General features: G+C 36.4%; 1 protein-coding gene across 4 annotated transcripts in view; it reads right to left on the bottom strand.

The window, feature by feature from the left end:
- The window catches only part of GCGR (glucagon receptor), a 1,613,162-nt gene that overhangs the window by 489,393 nt on the left and 1,106,797 nt on the right, over window positions 1-16,972 (bottom strand). For all 4 annotated transcript variants that reach the window (XM_044068203.1, XM_044068202.1, XM_044068204.1 and 1 more), the window contains exon 5: window positions 16,087-16,208. In XM_044068203.1, coding sequence (XP_043924138.1) covers window positions 16,087-16,208 — 122 coding nt within the window. The remainder of the gene's footprint in view (window positions 1-16,086; window positions 16,209-16,972) is intronic.

A 16,972-nucleotide genomic window follows, 5' to 3' on the forward strand; every position in this document is an offset into this window, starting at 1 on the left:
ATAAAAAACAGAATACATTAATAATAAGAGCATAATAAACTTTTCCAAGCAAAACAAACCCTTAAAGCAAGCATTTTATCTCTGCAAACTTTTCAGTTTGAGAATACTACGAACAGAATTAATCTCGTTTAACCCAGGAACATTGCTTGCATCAAGTTTAATTTGCCACTTAAGTTCTAGCTCTTCCAATCTGAGGGTGAAAGGTCCCCCTCTAAAATTATGTTCAACCTTATCAATAGCTAAAAACTTAAACATATGATCACTGTTTAAGTGGATGTGTTTGGCCAAGGCGTTTTCAAGCTTGTTACGGTTAATGGCATACAAGTGTTCGTACATCCTATCCCAGAGCCTACGCTCCATTTTCCCTACATAAAAAGCAGGGCAATGGGTACATCTGGCTAAGTAGACTATCCCTTTAGAATTACAGTTGAATCTATCCTTTAGTCTATATTTGTGACCAAGCACTGAAAAGGAATTAGCCGTATCGACATATTTGCAAAAGTTGCAGTTATCACATTTGGACATTCCTCCTGTTCTAAACGGTTTAGAATATTGCTTTTCCAGTAAGTCCTTAAGATTCTTACCCAGTTTAAACACTATGTTTGGGGAGTCACCGAATTTGTCAAATAGGGACAGGTTACATCTGAACAATTCCCAATTTTTCTTTATTATTTTCACACAAAGGGTACTATGAACACTGAATGTCATTATAAAACCACAACACAATGACTGACTCTTTTGTGAAAATGTAACACTGTGTGTAGGCGATGCTAAAGTACCAGAAACTTGCAAACTCACCCCTTCAATACCTCTAGGGACCAGTATCAGCTTGAATATAAGCCTTTCCCTCTTGTAGTTGACTTCCTCTATTAATGCTTCCAACAAAGACTCAGGGTAGCCCCGATGAAGAAACAGCTTTTGCAAAAACTGACATTCTTCATGGAAATCATCATCTTTAGAGATGATATGGGATGCCCTGACTAACTGACCTTTAATCACCGTCCTCTTTTGGTGAAAAGGGTGACAACTAGAGAAATGTAAAAATGTGTTAGAATATGTCTTTTTCCTAAATATTTTTACTGTATAACAATTCAGAACTCTGTTTTTAGTCAACCAGATATCCAAATATGATACAGACTCCGAACTAAAGTTGGAAGTAAACTGAAGAAATTCAGGTGACTTGTTAAAACTGTCCAATAGAGCATCACCTACTTTTACATGACCTTTTAACAGGACAAAGATGTCATCTAAGTATCTGATGTAATAAGCTAGAAATTTAGAAACATTAACGTTTTTCAATACATGTTCAGACTCCCAGTACGCCATGACTAAATTGGCAACACTTGCCCCACAAGGGGAGCCCATAGCTAACCCCATTTTTGTAGGAAAAACTGATTATTAAATATGAAAAAATTATTAGTGAGGACTAGGTCTAAAATCTCTGTTACTAAGGAGACGTCACTGCTTGGAGCATTATGCCTTAACATCATTAATGCCACCCATTCTATACAAATTTGGTGTGGAATGCATGTATATAGGTCCTTGACATCAATTGTTAAAAAATTATAACTTTCAACAAAATCCAAGTTGTTTATTTTAGCTAAAAAAAGACCAACAATCTTTACAGATTTGCTTTTCCAACACAACATATTTCTGTAACAATGAGTCTATAACCGTAGCACAGGCATAGGTCGGAGAGCCTCGTCCATCTACCAAAGGCCGCATAGGTGGATTTACCAAGTCTTTGTGAATTTTAGGTATACCAAATAAACATGGGTAAACTGGAAATAGTGTAGTCATATAATTCAACAAGGCTTGGTCTATACGGCCTTTGATGAACAAATCATTAATGCAACCCTTAACCAAGTTGTAAGCTTTGTTGACTTCAGACCTAGAACTTATTTGGTAAGCTTCATTATTCAGTAAATGGTTCATTCTGTTGATGTAATCACTATTATCAAAAACTACTAAGCCACCCCCTTTATCAGGTTTGCACACTCGGATATCCTGTGAATGTATATATTTTATAAAATCACGTTCAACCCGGTTAATGTCTAAAATTACATTTGCTACTGGACTGTGTTTAACCATATGTCTAAAGTCTAATTCACACAGTGACTCAAATGTTTGCAAAACTGGATGTAAAGGGGGATTAAATGTACTGAATGTATGAAACACCTGCGCCACATCTGAAGGCAAGTTATTACCAAATAATATCTGGAAATTGAATTTCCTTGTGAATATTTTTAACTCGATCATTTTAACCAAATCAGACCATTGTTGTGGTACATATGTGTGACCCTTAGCTAACAAATTCACCAACTCAAAAGAAATTGCACTTGAGGAAAAATTAAACACTTTAAAATTGTCGTCATTATTATAAATAATTACAAGACCTGGTTCATGCGGTTGAACATCATTTTTACTTTCCAAACAAGTCAACATGTTATCAAAGTCACCATCTTCAACCCTCAAATCATGGGACAATGTACTCAAAACAACAAAAGGAAGGAGAGAACTGGAAGAAATCTCCATTGAGGATATATTTTCCTCACATGGGGAGTCTTCCTCTTTCATTACATCAGATTCCTGGTAGTTTTGGAATAGTTCCTGTTGGCAAACTGGTTCCCTTGTTGCTTTGGTCTGGCTCCTGTACGATTGTCATGTTGAAAAACCTGTTGGCCTGATATATTAGTGTTATCCTGCTGTCTATTATTATAATTGTAAATCACACGCGGACCCCTTTGCAATCTCTCACGCCTTCTAACTTTAGGTGCAGCAGCCCCCATAGGCTCTGAGTCACTGTTGACAGCCATCGGCTCTGATTGATTAGTAGAGTTGGTACATGTTATGAGCAACTGCTGCCCGTTAGATTGTGTATCCTGATGTATTCTAGGGCTGTTGTTTTGATTCATGTCCATACCGGGTTGCCACACCTGAGCGGAAGAGGGCACTGGGTAAGCTAAGCCTTGGCTATAAGCCTTAGAGTCCCGGTCCAGTTTTTTACTTTCATTATTTTCTAGCTTGACCATATGTTGCTCAATGCTGGAAAAAAATCCTACTGTATTCAAATTTATATCTGGCAAATTCCAAGTCATTAAGCACTTTCTTATCCAGGTCAAACACTACATTGGAAATATCTTTAACCAACAATGAACAATGTTTGATCATAAGTTCCAAGAGTTCAAACCTTTGCCTATCAAACATTTGAATTAATTCAATATGGAAAGAAGAATCTTTTACTAGGCCAGTAGGATATTGTGCTCTACGCAGGCCTTTAGGAATAACCTTGCAAGCCAAGCATTCTTTAAAATATGCAATTTCTAATTGAGTTTTCTTTAATTTCAACAAGTGGACATCCAAAAGTTTCAAATTATTAACAATATTAGAGGAATTAAAAACATGGTTACCTCTATTTATTTGAATCCCGTCATTAAATCGTTGGTCTGGTTTAGTAAAAGAAAAATTGTCCAAGAGCCAAGTTGTCAAAACCGGAATGTCACTGATAACATTGTGAGCACCAATAACACCTTCGTGTTGATCAATTGGCAACACTGAACGGCTGTTGCTTGCAGCAATATGCTGCTGAGATGGTACCTGCAGTAGCTGATTAGACAGACAATCCACTAACAGCAATGACTGCCCAGCAGTTCCTTTGAGTACTTTCTGTGCTGGAGGCAATGGAATATCATCCAACCGATTGCTATCATCAACAGCTGCCTGCTGTGTCGATCGCCCAACATTTGTGATTGTCTGAACGTTAGTAAATGTCAAAGGTTCTGAGCGCTCTTAGTAGCTGAAGCAGGAAGACAGTGGCCACCTTCTTGGCCATTACTTTGCTGACAATTAACAAGAACAGGTTGCTGCAAATGCTGTCTGCCTTCATAGTCATTGCCTTGCTCATGAGAAACAGAAGCAGGTTGCTGCAGATGCAGCAAAAACAAGCAGCCTGGAAGGAGCGATTGAAGTGTCCACTGATTTTGGTCTAGTTGATCAAGTCTCAGACACAGAGACTCAATTTTGGTTGCCAAAAGAGCAAAGGCATTATTATTTGGCATTAGAGGTGAAGAATTACCATCCTGAATCAAAAGCCCGGTTTCCATAATGGCGTTATTAGATTCTCCTTGAGTGAAAAGACTCTGACTGGTAGAGGGGCTAGATGCCATACAAACTCTGTAAAATGATGACAAGGCACAAGAAACTAGTAAAAAACAAAAAGACAAGTCCCAAACACAATAGAGTCCACACACAGTGTTTAATAAATCCTCATGAAACAAACTTTAAACGCTTTTCATCTGCCCACAAAGCAGACTTCTTCAGAAGTAATTGTTCCAAAACATAAGACATTTAAATAATCACTAGCACCAAAAACACGGGATAATTAAATCATTAAACATTTAAAGATACGCTACATAAATAACCCAATAAAAAATGCTGAAACATAAAAAGTATCTAAACAATATATACATATTTTGTATGTAAAAATATTCTATTTTTAAATCAGAGTCTAAAGAAAGAATAGAAATAAATAAAAAGCAGAATACCTTAATAATAAGGGCATAATAAACTTTGCCAAGCAAAACAAACCCTTAAAGCAAGCGTTTTATCTCTGCAAACTTTTCAGTTTGAGAATACTACTAATGGAATTAATTTTGTTTAACCCAGGAATATTGCTTGCATCAAGTTTAACTTGCCACTTAAGTTCTATCTCTTTCAATCTGAGGGTGAAAGGTCCCCCTCTAAAATTATGTTCAACCTTATCAATAGCTAAAAACTTAAACCTATGATCACTGTTTAAGTGGATGTGTTTGGCCAAGACGTTTTCAAGCTTGCTACGGTTAATGGCATACAAGTGTTCGTACATCCTATCCCAGAGCCTACGCTCCGTTTTCCCTTCATAAAAAGCAGGGCAATAGGTACATCTGGCTAAGTAGACTATCCCTTTAGAATTATAGTTGAATCTATCCTTTTGTCTATATTTGTGACCAAGCACTGAAAATGAATTAGCCGTATCAACATACTTTAAGGGTTTGTTTGGCTTGGCAAAGTTTATTATGCTCTTATTATTAATGTATTGTGTTTTTTATTTATTTCTATTCATTCTTTAGACACTGATTTAAAAATAGAATATTTTTACACACAAAATATGTATATATTGTTTAGATACTTGTTATGTTTCAGCATTTTTTTATTGGGTTATTTATGTATTGTATCTTTAAATGTTTAATGATTTAATTATCCCGCGGTTTTGGTGCTAGTGATTAAATGTCTTATGTTTTGGAAAAATTACTTCTGAAGAAGTCTGCTTTGTGGGCAGACGAAAAGCGCTTAAAGCTTGTTTCATGAGGATTTATTAAATGCTGTGTGTGGACTCTATTGTGTTTGGGACTTGTCTTTTTGTTTTTTCTAGTTTCTTGTGCCTTGTCATCTTTTTACAGAGTTCGTATGGTGTCTAGTCCCTCTACCAGTCAGAGTCTTTTCACTCAAGGAAAATCTAATAACGCCATTATGGAAACCGGGCTTTTGATTCCGGATGGTAATTCTTCGCCTCTAATGCCAAATAATAATGCCTTTGCTCTTTTGGCAACCAAAATCGAGTCTCTGTGTCTGAGATTTGATCAACTAGACCAAAATCAGCGGACACTTCAATTGCTCCTTCCAGGCTGCTTGGTTTTGCCGCATCCACAGCAACCTACTTCTGTTTCTCACAAGCAAGGCAATGACTATGAAGGCGGACAGCATTTGCAGCAACCTGTTCTTGTTAATTGTCAGCAAAGTAATGGCCAAGAAGGTGGCCACTGTCTTTCAACTTCAGCTACTAAGAGCGCTGGGCAAACCTTTAAGCAGTCAGAACCTTTGACATTTACTAACGTTCAGACAATCACGAACGTTGGGCAATCGACACAGCAGGCAGCTGTTGATGATGACAATCAGTTGGATGATATTCCATTACCTCCAGCGCAGAGAGTACTCAAAGGAACTGCTGGGCAGTCATTGCTGTTAGTGGATCGACCATCTAATCAGCTACTACAGGTACCATCTCAGCAGCATATTGCTGCAAGCAACAGCCATTCAGTGTTGCCGATTGATCAACATGAAGGTGTTATTGGTGCTCACAATGTTATCAGTGACATTCTGGTTTTGACAACTTGGCTCTTGGACAATTTTTCTTTTACTAAACCGGACCAATGATTTACTGACAGGATTCAAATAAATAGAGGTAACCAAGTTTTTAATTCCTCTAATATTGTTAATAATTTGAAACTTTTGGATGTCCACTTGTTGAAATTAAAGAAAACTAAATTAGAAATTGCATATTTTAAAGAATGCTTGGCTCGCAAGGTTATTCCTAAAGGCCTACATAGAGCACAATATCCTACTGGCCTAGTAAAAGATTCTTCTTTCCATACTGAATTAATTCAAATGTTTGATAGGCAAAGGTTTGAACTTTTGGAACTTATGATCAAACATTATTCATTGTTGGTTAAAGATATTTCCAATGTAGTGTTTGACCTGGATAAGAAAGTGCTTAATGACTTCGAATTTGCCAGATATAAATTTGAATACAGTAGGATTTTTTCCAGCATTGAGCAACATATGGGCAAGCTAGAAAATAATAAAAGTAAAAAACTGGACCGGGACTCTAAGGCTTATAGCCAAGGCTTAGCTTACCCAGTGCCCTCTTCTGCTCAGGTGTGGCAACCTGGTATGGACTTGAATCAAAGCAACAGCCCTAGTATACATCAGGATACACAATCTAATGGGCAGCAGTTGCTCATAACATGTACCAACTCTACTAATCAATCAGAGCCGATGGCTGTCAACAGTGACTCAGAGCCTATGGGGGCTGCTGCACCTGAAGTTAGAAGGAGTGAGAGATTGTAGAAGGGTCCGCGTGTGTTTTACATTTATAATAACAGACAGCAGACTAACACTAATATATCAGGCCAACAGGTTTTTCAACATGCCAATCATATAGGAGCCAGACCAAAGCAACAAAGGAACCAGTTTGCCAACAGGAACTATTCCAAAACTACCAGGAATCTGATGTAATGAAAGAGGAAGACTCCCCGTGTGAGGAAAAAATATCCTCAACGGAGGTTTCTTCCAGTTCTCTCCTTCCTTTTGTTGCTTTGAGTACATTGTCCCATGATTTGGGGGTTGAAGATGGTGACTTTGACAACATGTTGACTTGTTTGGAAAGTGAAAATGATGTTCAACCGCATGAACCAGGTCTTGTAATTATATATAATAATGACGATGAATTTAAAGTGTTTAATTTTTTCTCAAGTGCAATTTCTTGTCAGTTGGTGAATTTTTTAGCTAAGGATCACACATATGTACCACAACAACAGTCTGATTTGGTTAAAATGATCATTGAGTTAAAAATATTCACAAGGAAATTAAATTTCCAGATATTATTTGGTAATAACTTGCATTCAGATGTGGCACAGGTGTTTCGTACATCCAGTACATTTAATCCCCCTTTACATCCAGTTTTGCAAACATCTGAGCCACTGTGTGAATTAGACTTTAGACATATGGTTAAACACAGTCCAGTAGCAAATGTAAGTTTAGACATTAACCAGGTTGAATGTGATTTTATAAAATATATACATTCAAAGGATATTCGAGTGTGCAAACCTGATAAAGGGGGTGGCTTAGTAGTTTTTGATAATAATGATTACATCAACAGAATGAACCATTTACTGAATAATGAAGCTTACCAAATAAGTTCTAGGTCTGAAGTCAACAAAGCTTACTACTTGGTTAAGGGTTGCATTAATGATTTGTTCATTGAAGGCCGTATAGACCAACCCTTGTTGAATTATATGACTGCACTATTTCCGGTTTACCCATGTTTATTTGGTATACCTAAAATTCACAGAGACTTGGTAAATCCACCTATGCGGCCTTTGGTAGATGGATGAGGCTCTCCGACCTATGCCTGTGCTAAGATTATAGATGCAATGTTACAGAAATATGTTGTGTTGGAAGAGCAAATCTGTAAAAATTCTTGGTCTTTTTTAGTTAAAATAAACAACTTGGATTTTGTTGAAAGTTATAATTTTTTAACAATCGATGTCAAGGACCTATATACTTGCATTCCACACCAAATTTATATAGAATGGGTGGCATTAATGATGTTAAAGCATAATGCTCCAAGCAGTGACGTCTCCTTAGTAACAGAGCTTTTAGACCTAGTCCTCACTAATAATTTTTTCATATTTAATAATCAGTTTTTCCTACAACAATGGGGTTAGCTATGGGCTCCCCTTGTGGGGCAACTGTTGCCACTTTAGTCATGGCGTACTGGGAGTCTGAACATGTATTCAAAAACATTAATGTTTCTAAATTTCTAGCTTATTACACCAGATACCTAGATGACATCTTTGTCCTGTTAAAAGGTGATGTAAAAGTAGGTGATGATCTATTGGAGTTTTAACAAGTCAACCGAATTTCTTCAGTTTACTTCCAACTTTGGTTTGGAGTCTGTATCATATTTGGATATCTGGTTGACTAAAAACAGAGTTCTGAATTGTTATACAGCAAAAATATTTCGGAAAAAGACATATTCTAACACATTTTTACATTTCTCTAGTTGTCACCCTTTTCACCAAAAGAGGGCGGTGATTAAAGGTCAATTAGTCAGGGCATCCCGTATCATCTCTAAAGATGATGATTTCCATGAAGAATGTCAGTTTTTGAAAAAGCTGTTTCTTCATCGGGGCTACCCTGAGTCTTTGTTGGAAACATTAATAGAGGAAGTCAACTACAAGAGGGAAAGGCTTATATTCAAGCCGATACTGGCCCCTAGAGGTATTGAAGGGGGTGAGTTTGCAAGTTTCTGATACTTTAGCATCACCTACACATAGTGTTACAGTTTTACAAAAGAGTCAATCACTGTGTTGTGGTTTTATAACCACATTCAGTGTTCATAGTACGCTTTGTGTGAAAATAATAAGGAAAAATTGGGAACTGTTCAGATGAAACCTGTCCCTATTTGACAAATTCGGTGCCTCCCCAAACATAGTGTTTAAATGGGGTAAGAATCTTAAGGACTGATTGGAAAGGCAATATTCTAAACCCTTTAGAACAGGAGGAATGTCCAAATGTGAGAACTGTAACTTTTGCAAATATGTCGATACGGCTAATTCATTTTCAGTGCTTGGTCACAAATATAGACTAAAGGATAGATTCAACTGTAATTCTAAAGGGATAGTCTACTTAGCCAGATGTACCCATTGCCCTGCTTTTTATGTAGGGAAAATGGAGCGTAGGCTCCGGCATAGGATGTACGTACACTTGTATGCCATTAACCATAACAAGCTTGAAAATGCCTTGGCCAAACACATCCACTTAAACAGTGATCATAAGTTTAAGTTTTTAGCTATTGATAAGGTTGAACATAATTTTAGAGGGGGACCTTTCACCCTCAAATTGGAAGAGCTAGAACTTAAGTGGCAAATGAAACTTGATGCAAGCAATGTTCCTGGGTTAAACAAGATTAATTCTATTAGTAGTATTCTCAAACTGAAAAGTTTGCAGAGATAAAACGCTTGCTTTAAGGGTTTGTTTTGCTTGGTAAAGTTTATTATGCTCTTATTATTAATGTATTCTGATTTATTTCTATTCATTCTTTAGACTCTGATTTAAAAATAGAATATTTTTACACACAAAATATGTATATATTATTTAGATACTTTCTATGTTTCAGCATTTTTTATTGGGTTATTTGTGTAGCATATCTTTAAATGTTTAATGATTTAATTATCCCACGTTTTTCTTGCTAATGATTATTTAAATGTCTTCTGTTTTGGAACAATTACTTCTGAAGAAGTCTGCTTTGTGGGCAGACAAATGCGCTTAAAGTTTGTTTCATGAGGATTCATTAAACGCTGTGTGTGGACTCTATTGTGTTTGGGACTTGTCTTTTTGTTTTTTCCTAGTTTCTTGTGCCTTGTCATCATTTTACAGAGTTTGTATTGCTTAATATATAAACAAAACCTTCCATTCATGCTTTCACCCCACTGTTTCAACTTGTGATTTCCTCACTGAGCTCATCCTCAACTGCATTTCATTTATTTATTTATTGTTAGAAATTTTGTTAAACACTCTGCCATGCTTTCAAAAAATGATCTTAAATAAAATTATTTTGTGCCTTACAGATATTGCTTCTTACTATTCTAGGTGCTGATTTTGATAGATTGTACTTCTACTGAAAATGGTTTCAGTTTAGAATCCATGGGTTATTAGTTATGCAAGTATTTTTCAGTTTGTTAAGTAGATAAGCACACAGGAAAATAGGAGCTTTATACAGATGGAAAAACTCCCTAACCACAAACTCCAAAATAACCACAGCCAGAACTCATCTTCTGTCAACTTTACTATACGCCTCACCCATCTATACCAACCTCTCCAAATCAGACCTAAGCAAGCTAGATGCCTGCTATAATAAGCTAGCTACATTTGTCACTAGCTGTCCTCCTAGAACCCATCACTGTAAGGCCCTAAGACAACAATCTTGGTTAGAACTACCCCACCAACTCATTCTCATGCAGCTCTCTACCACCCATTAAATGTACTACAAACCCGATAAAATACCAGCTCTACAAGGCCTCCTCAATCCCCATATAAGTACCTGTTCACTAATATCCACTAATAATGCTCTAATTGAAGTAACCAAGAGTAAAAATAGCTCGGGTGACTCTCTATACTCCTACTACATTGTTAAACTGTGGTATGCCTTACCACTTGAAATTAGAACTATAACTAGCTTAAAAAACTTTAAGCATCATATTAAAGCCCACCTCACCAATTCCTGGTCTTGTATGTATACTGGGCATGGGTAGCCCAAACCATGGAAGTAGCTGATTTTATAATTTTAATTGCATATATAAAGCATTGAATTTAAACCATATGACTACCTTATGCTGTTTTTTTTCTTTCTCACTGTTAATATCCACCAGATTTTAAGTCTTCAGTTTGCTATGCTACCTGTATATAAGACTATGTATCGTAACTGCACTCCTATTGTATACAATGTCACTACCTGCTACTATGGTAAGAACTATCTTCTAGAAGCATTGTTATACAAGATTATTGGTCTTGTTTCCCACTTGACCAATTTATTCTGTTCTAGTCTTTTTACTGTTATGAATGTCTGTTACTATTTTTTTCTTTATTGTATTATACAATTTTCTTTCTACTAACAAAATAGTTTACTAACAATGGAGCTTTTCTCCTTGGGCCTCCACTGAAAAAGGGTTTTATGCCCAGTCGGACTCTCCCGGTAAATAAATGTAAAATAAAAATAAAAAAGTAAAAATAAAATAAGTGAACTGGTCCAAAGACCATTTTCAGTGACAAGCTAGAGCTGCAAGACAAAGACAAATGCAGTAATGCAGCAAACATTAATAAACACAATAAAGGTACAAGTACATCAGAAAGAAGAGAGGCAAAATAAAAACAACACTGGAGCAACATTAACACTTGAAATTAAAGCATATATGGAGTAAATCAGTCAGCAGGATAACTACATTTTAGAATACCAAAACTGAAGAAAAACAAACTGTCAAAAACAAACCAAAAGGTTCCAAACCAGCAGGTGTAAAACTCCAAAGGTTTATTAGGAAATGTAAAAGTAAAGCACTTTTCGTCTCCCTTAGTAGGAAGACTTCTTCAGACAAAGGAAAAAATCATCAAACACAATTTAAAACCCCAAAAAATGAAAATGACAAGCAATTTCTGTGTTAGATTTTTACACAGAAATAAACATATTCGGTTATTTAACATTAGAAATAACATTTCTTTTATTAGAAACGCCTTTGAAATTCCGGTTATTGCAGACTCCTAGTTGAGTTGCACTGTTTATTTATTCATTGATTTTTCATTATGCATTAGAGATGTGTACTCCTTACTACCTTTTTTGTTAAGAAATGGATATTATATTTGTATATACTTAGTTGCAAGCATTACTTCATTTTATTTTCTTTTTAATCACAAGATTCTGTATGAGTTTTGTTTTACCCTATGAAAAATTGTTTGCTAAAATGTATTTTAAGGGAAACAAACAGTATTTACACTTGATTAGGTTCATGAATCTTCACTAAGACATTCTTGGTTACTTTTATCAAGTTCATGTTTCTTTTTTGAAAACTTTTTTATGTTTGACACCCTGTCTACACTAAGTAGACATTTATTTATGCTTTTAATGTAATACAACTTTAAATGTGAAAGTATGTCAGTGGGTTCAATTAAGGCAGCTGTTTGTAATTTTGTAACACACACCCCTTTTTTTGGGTTTTAAATTGTGTTTGATGATTTTTTCCTTTGTCTGAAGAAGTCTTCCTACTAAGGGAGACGAAAAGCGCTTTACTTTTACATTTCCTAATAAACCTTCGGTACATTTTAGAATACTTATACAGTAAAGGAAATATTTATTTACATCTAGATTAATCTGCTGGAAACAATAAAAAGGGAGATGCTGTAAATGTTACGTAGTGTGCCTGAGAATGCCAAGACTGTGTTTCACTAGCTAGAGGATATGCTTTGTGGAATCCTTAGTCTTAGCCTGTTCCTCAGATGCAGAAACATTTGTTTAGTTTAACAAGCTGAGCTTCACTGACAGAACACTGGCTTTAACTTGTGTACAGATTCAGTACCATAGCATTGTTTTCGAGTTTAAACTACCTCTCATAATCAGACACATGGCACTGCCATGTACACAAGAATGGCACCCCATTATGTTAATATCTTTGTGACAGTTTGAAGGGAGAGCTGTAATAAATACAGACAGCATGTAGTTACTTGCCGAGGTTCAGTGGCTTTGTATTCATTTGGGCACTTAGAATTTTAACCTTTTATGAACAATAACTTGATTGGTAATATGTTTGCATTCTAAACCATCAGTCATTTCTAATTAACCCGAATATCCCTTGAATGAAATACATCTGTACTATTTTTATAGAAAGAATATCTATAGAAATATTTTTTTTATTGTAACAGTCTCTGTCTGAAATACCCCCAAATACTACTCCCCCAAGGTCAGCTTATTAGTGTAGACTGACATGTGAGCGAATATGATTTTATTTTTATAGTTATGGACATATTAACAGATGGATGTTTATTAGTGTAGACTGACGTGAGCGAATATGATTTTATTTTCATAGTTATGGACATATTAACAGATGGCTGTTTATTAGTGTAGACTGACGTGAGCGAATATGATTTTATTTTCATAGTTATGGACATATTAACAGATGGGTGTTTATTAGTGTAGACTGACGTGAGTGAATATGATTTTATTTTCATAGTTATGGACATATTAACAGATGGCTGTTTAGGAATTAAACCCACTGTTGATGTACATCAGCCAGCTGTCCTGTGATTAAGATGTTTTAAAAATGTTTCTTCCTATGTGATTTTTGTCTCTGTGCCTGCTGATCATTAAGTCCCCCTCCATTGGACATGATCCATTCATTCCCTTAACTAGGAGATCCACTCAGGATTAGGGCAAGAGATGTTTGAAGTGAAGCAATAAATCAGGTAGCTTTCAGGGCCCTCATCAGCACCATGGCAATGAAAGCATCTGTAATAGCTGAACCCCACCCTGGGGCAGGAGGGGATATGAACGCTGCATCATTATGGAGGCCCACAATGCATTTCTTTGTGACAGTATGCCTCTCCTCACCTGTACTAAAGGCTATCACCTCGTGATAGCTTGGTATATCTAATGATTGTCCACCCCTGGCCACACACACTTGGATCTCTGCCTCTCCCTTCCTCTGAGGTATTGTAGCAGGGAGCATCAAGATCTGCCCCCCATCATGTGGGCACATCAGTCCATCCTTGCCAGCTCCATCAAATGCATGAGGCACTAATTTCACATGGGTCAGCAGGGCCACATTCTGGGCTTTATCTTTCTGTAGCACCAGAAATGAGTCTAAGTATGTTTTGAAAACCTTAACTCAGTAGTATTAACTGATAATTCCACATTTCTTTCTTGTGGAGAGTCTTTCTTGTATTGTACTTAAGCACAACAAAAATATTGCTAATATTTTGATTCATAAAAATTATGAACAGTTATAAAATAACAGGTATAGACCAGTGATGAAACCAAATATATCCTAAGTACATTGTATGCCTTGTATTTAGGCATTTCATTACAGACAGTATACAATTTTGTCCTTTTTTTACCAGAAACATAGAATATGTTTGATCCTTATCTGATTGTTGAAGGCATTTTCACAAATTTAAGGAAAGGGCTGCAGAACATAGCAGATACTGCTAAGAAGACTATGACATGTTCATTGGGAACTGAGCGTCAGTCTATGCTTCAAGGTATGTGTCATCTGTGTAATATTAACTTGGGGCAACTTGGACAATAATTTACTGTACGTAGAAAATTGGTTGCATGATGCATTAAATGTTTCTATGCATTTGGGAATAACTGAGAGAGCTGAGATTGGTCTGGAGATTAAAAAGGTGACCTTGTCCATCTGATTAATAAGGAGCATTTTACTAATCAACAGTCATATGTTGTGATGTGTTTGATTTTTTCCTATTTAACACAAATCTGAATCCGTTCATTTTAGCTTGATAAATTACATGGTGCTACTTTATGTTAACTGCATGTTCATAGTTATTTTGCTTGTTTGTTTTTATGATTTTTGAGTAGCTTATTTTGTATTCCTCTATAGCTCTTAGTGCTTTGAACCACTACCCATTGGTCATGTATGTTATTAAAAAAATATTCCCATAAGGCACCATTCAAAAGGATTGCTTTGGGATCTTGGTCCTGTTTCTTGCTGCAGCTGGATTTTTATTAAATCAGTTATTGAAGTTATAATGCTTAATCTATGAATAGAACTTCAGCTACAAAAAAGCCTCCTGCCTTCCATGAACTGCCTTTTGTCTCCTCATTTATCTTCTGCTCCATCCAGAAATGGATTTTTCTCTTTGACAAGAGCCTTATGGGAGCTGTGGATGGGGCTTAGCAGCCTGGGGAAGCTATTTATGTTAAGAGGTCCTAATGCATTTAGCTTCATTCCTAATTGAGCTCTATTCACAGATTCACTGTTACTGTGAGAGCCCATAACTTTTGTTTCATGTATGATAAGTAAATCTGGAGAGTAGGCATCGGGATCACATCTGAGATTTATCTATCTGACTCACCTTTGGGGAGAAGAAGACTTTGATTCAGATTGCAAACTGCTGGGTTTACACGAAACATATCATTATTTAGGTCACAGATGACCACCACTCATTTGCCAGGTTGAACAAATGCAGTACTGTTACCAGGTTGTTGTTGTTGTTGTTGTGTCTTTCGGCTTTTCCCGGTTAGGGGTCGCCACAGTTGAACTCCGGTCCGCTAATAATTGGTAGTTGATTTTTACGTGCCGAGTTACCAGCCCTGATGCACAACCTTCAACAAAGGTACGCCCATTCACGCATGTCTTCACGCAGAAGATGCTCTAGCTGAGAATCGAACCGAGCAGCATCTTACTGTGAGGCGACAACGCTACGGCAGCACCACCACCGCGGGTTAGTACTGTTACCAGGTAATACTGTCAAATACAGTATTAGATCCTTCTCAACACAAAGAGATGGAGAAGGTGAGTTGTTTTATTTTCTAGAAGGATGTATTTGTTGAAGAGCAGTGAAAACTGACAGGAACACAAAGATGAGGGACAGTTTAAAGCACTTCCTATGAAGGCCCATTCTGGAATAATAATGTCCATTCCCCTTCCTTGTGAAATGCTTCATTCTTAAGTCAGAACAATTTGCAACAGTAGATAATGACACCCATCTGTTATCTCTGTCATATTATAAAAGGTCATGTCAGCAGGTTATAAACAAACTGGTGGATGACCCTTTCCCCATATTTTTCATAAACTGTCATATCTGTGCACTTTCTCTATCTGTATTTCAGCCTGTATTTCATACTGAAAATAAAATCATTGTTATTTTAATATTCACAATGGTTTAAAGTGTAGTATTTTCACCTACACTAGCTGATAAGCCACCTTGAAAAGACCTTTATATAAATTAATCTTATTGTGACATCACTGAGTATATGCTTACCTCATTTAATTTGTCCATTGCATCATGTTCACATTGGCTGCTGTCCCTCCATGGGTTGCCATCACTGTCTAGCACCCACTGACCATCTGGGCTACAGTTTTTGAAAACATATCCATCCTTCACTGTGGAAACAAACACATGGTAAAGGTTTTTAAAGAAAATCTTGAGTTGAATACCAGATATTAAATGTTTCATATACAGAACTTTTATAGCAAAGTGTGTTACTTGAACCTCATACTTCAGATCAATTCATTTTTATAGGCAGATTCTCCTACAGCAGCATTTCAGCATTTCCTTTTTTATGCAGGTTCCCCTACAAGAGTATGCTTTTTGCATGCAGGAATCCCTGCATTAGTACTTCTAAGATATTTATAAAGTTAGGTCTCTGCATTAGTGCATCCATATGTTTTATAAGCAGGAACCCCTGCATCAATACCACAGTATTTTTTCTGTAAGAAGGTATCACTGTGTTGGTACATCAGTGTGTTTTTCTTTGTACAAGTAAGGGTGCTTGTTTTAGTACTTCAGTATGTTATTATAATCAGAGACCTCTGTATCAGTTCTATATGCTAGGGCCACAGTATCAGAACCTCAGTGTATATTTGACAAGTAGGGGTCATAGCATCAGTACCATGGTAAGTTTTTGTAATCTACAGCATCTGCAACAGTATATTTCAGTATTTTTTAATAAACAGATGCTCCTTCATCAGTATTTCAGTAAAGGCCTAGCATACCTCTCAACTGTGCAGATGGTACAAGGACATTGCAACATGGACAATTTGTTCCATCTCATAAGTGAAAATTATTTTGAAACATTCTAAATCAGTAGTACTAGCATTTAAAAAAACTGTCCCTAATCTGTGACCTTTTTCCCCTAATTATTTTT

This window comes from Protopterus annectens, chromosome 4.part0 (assembly GCF_019279795.1).
Source record: "Protopterus annectens isolate FY-2018-M chromosome 4.part0, PAN1.0, whole genome shotgun sequence".
Classification (NCBI taxonomy): Eukaryota; Metazoa; Chordata; order Ceratodontiformes; family Protopteridae; genus Protopterus; species Protopterus annectens.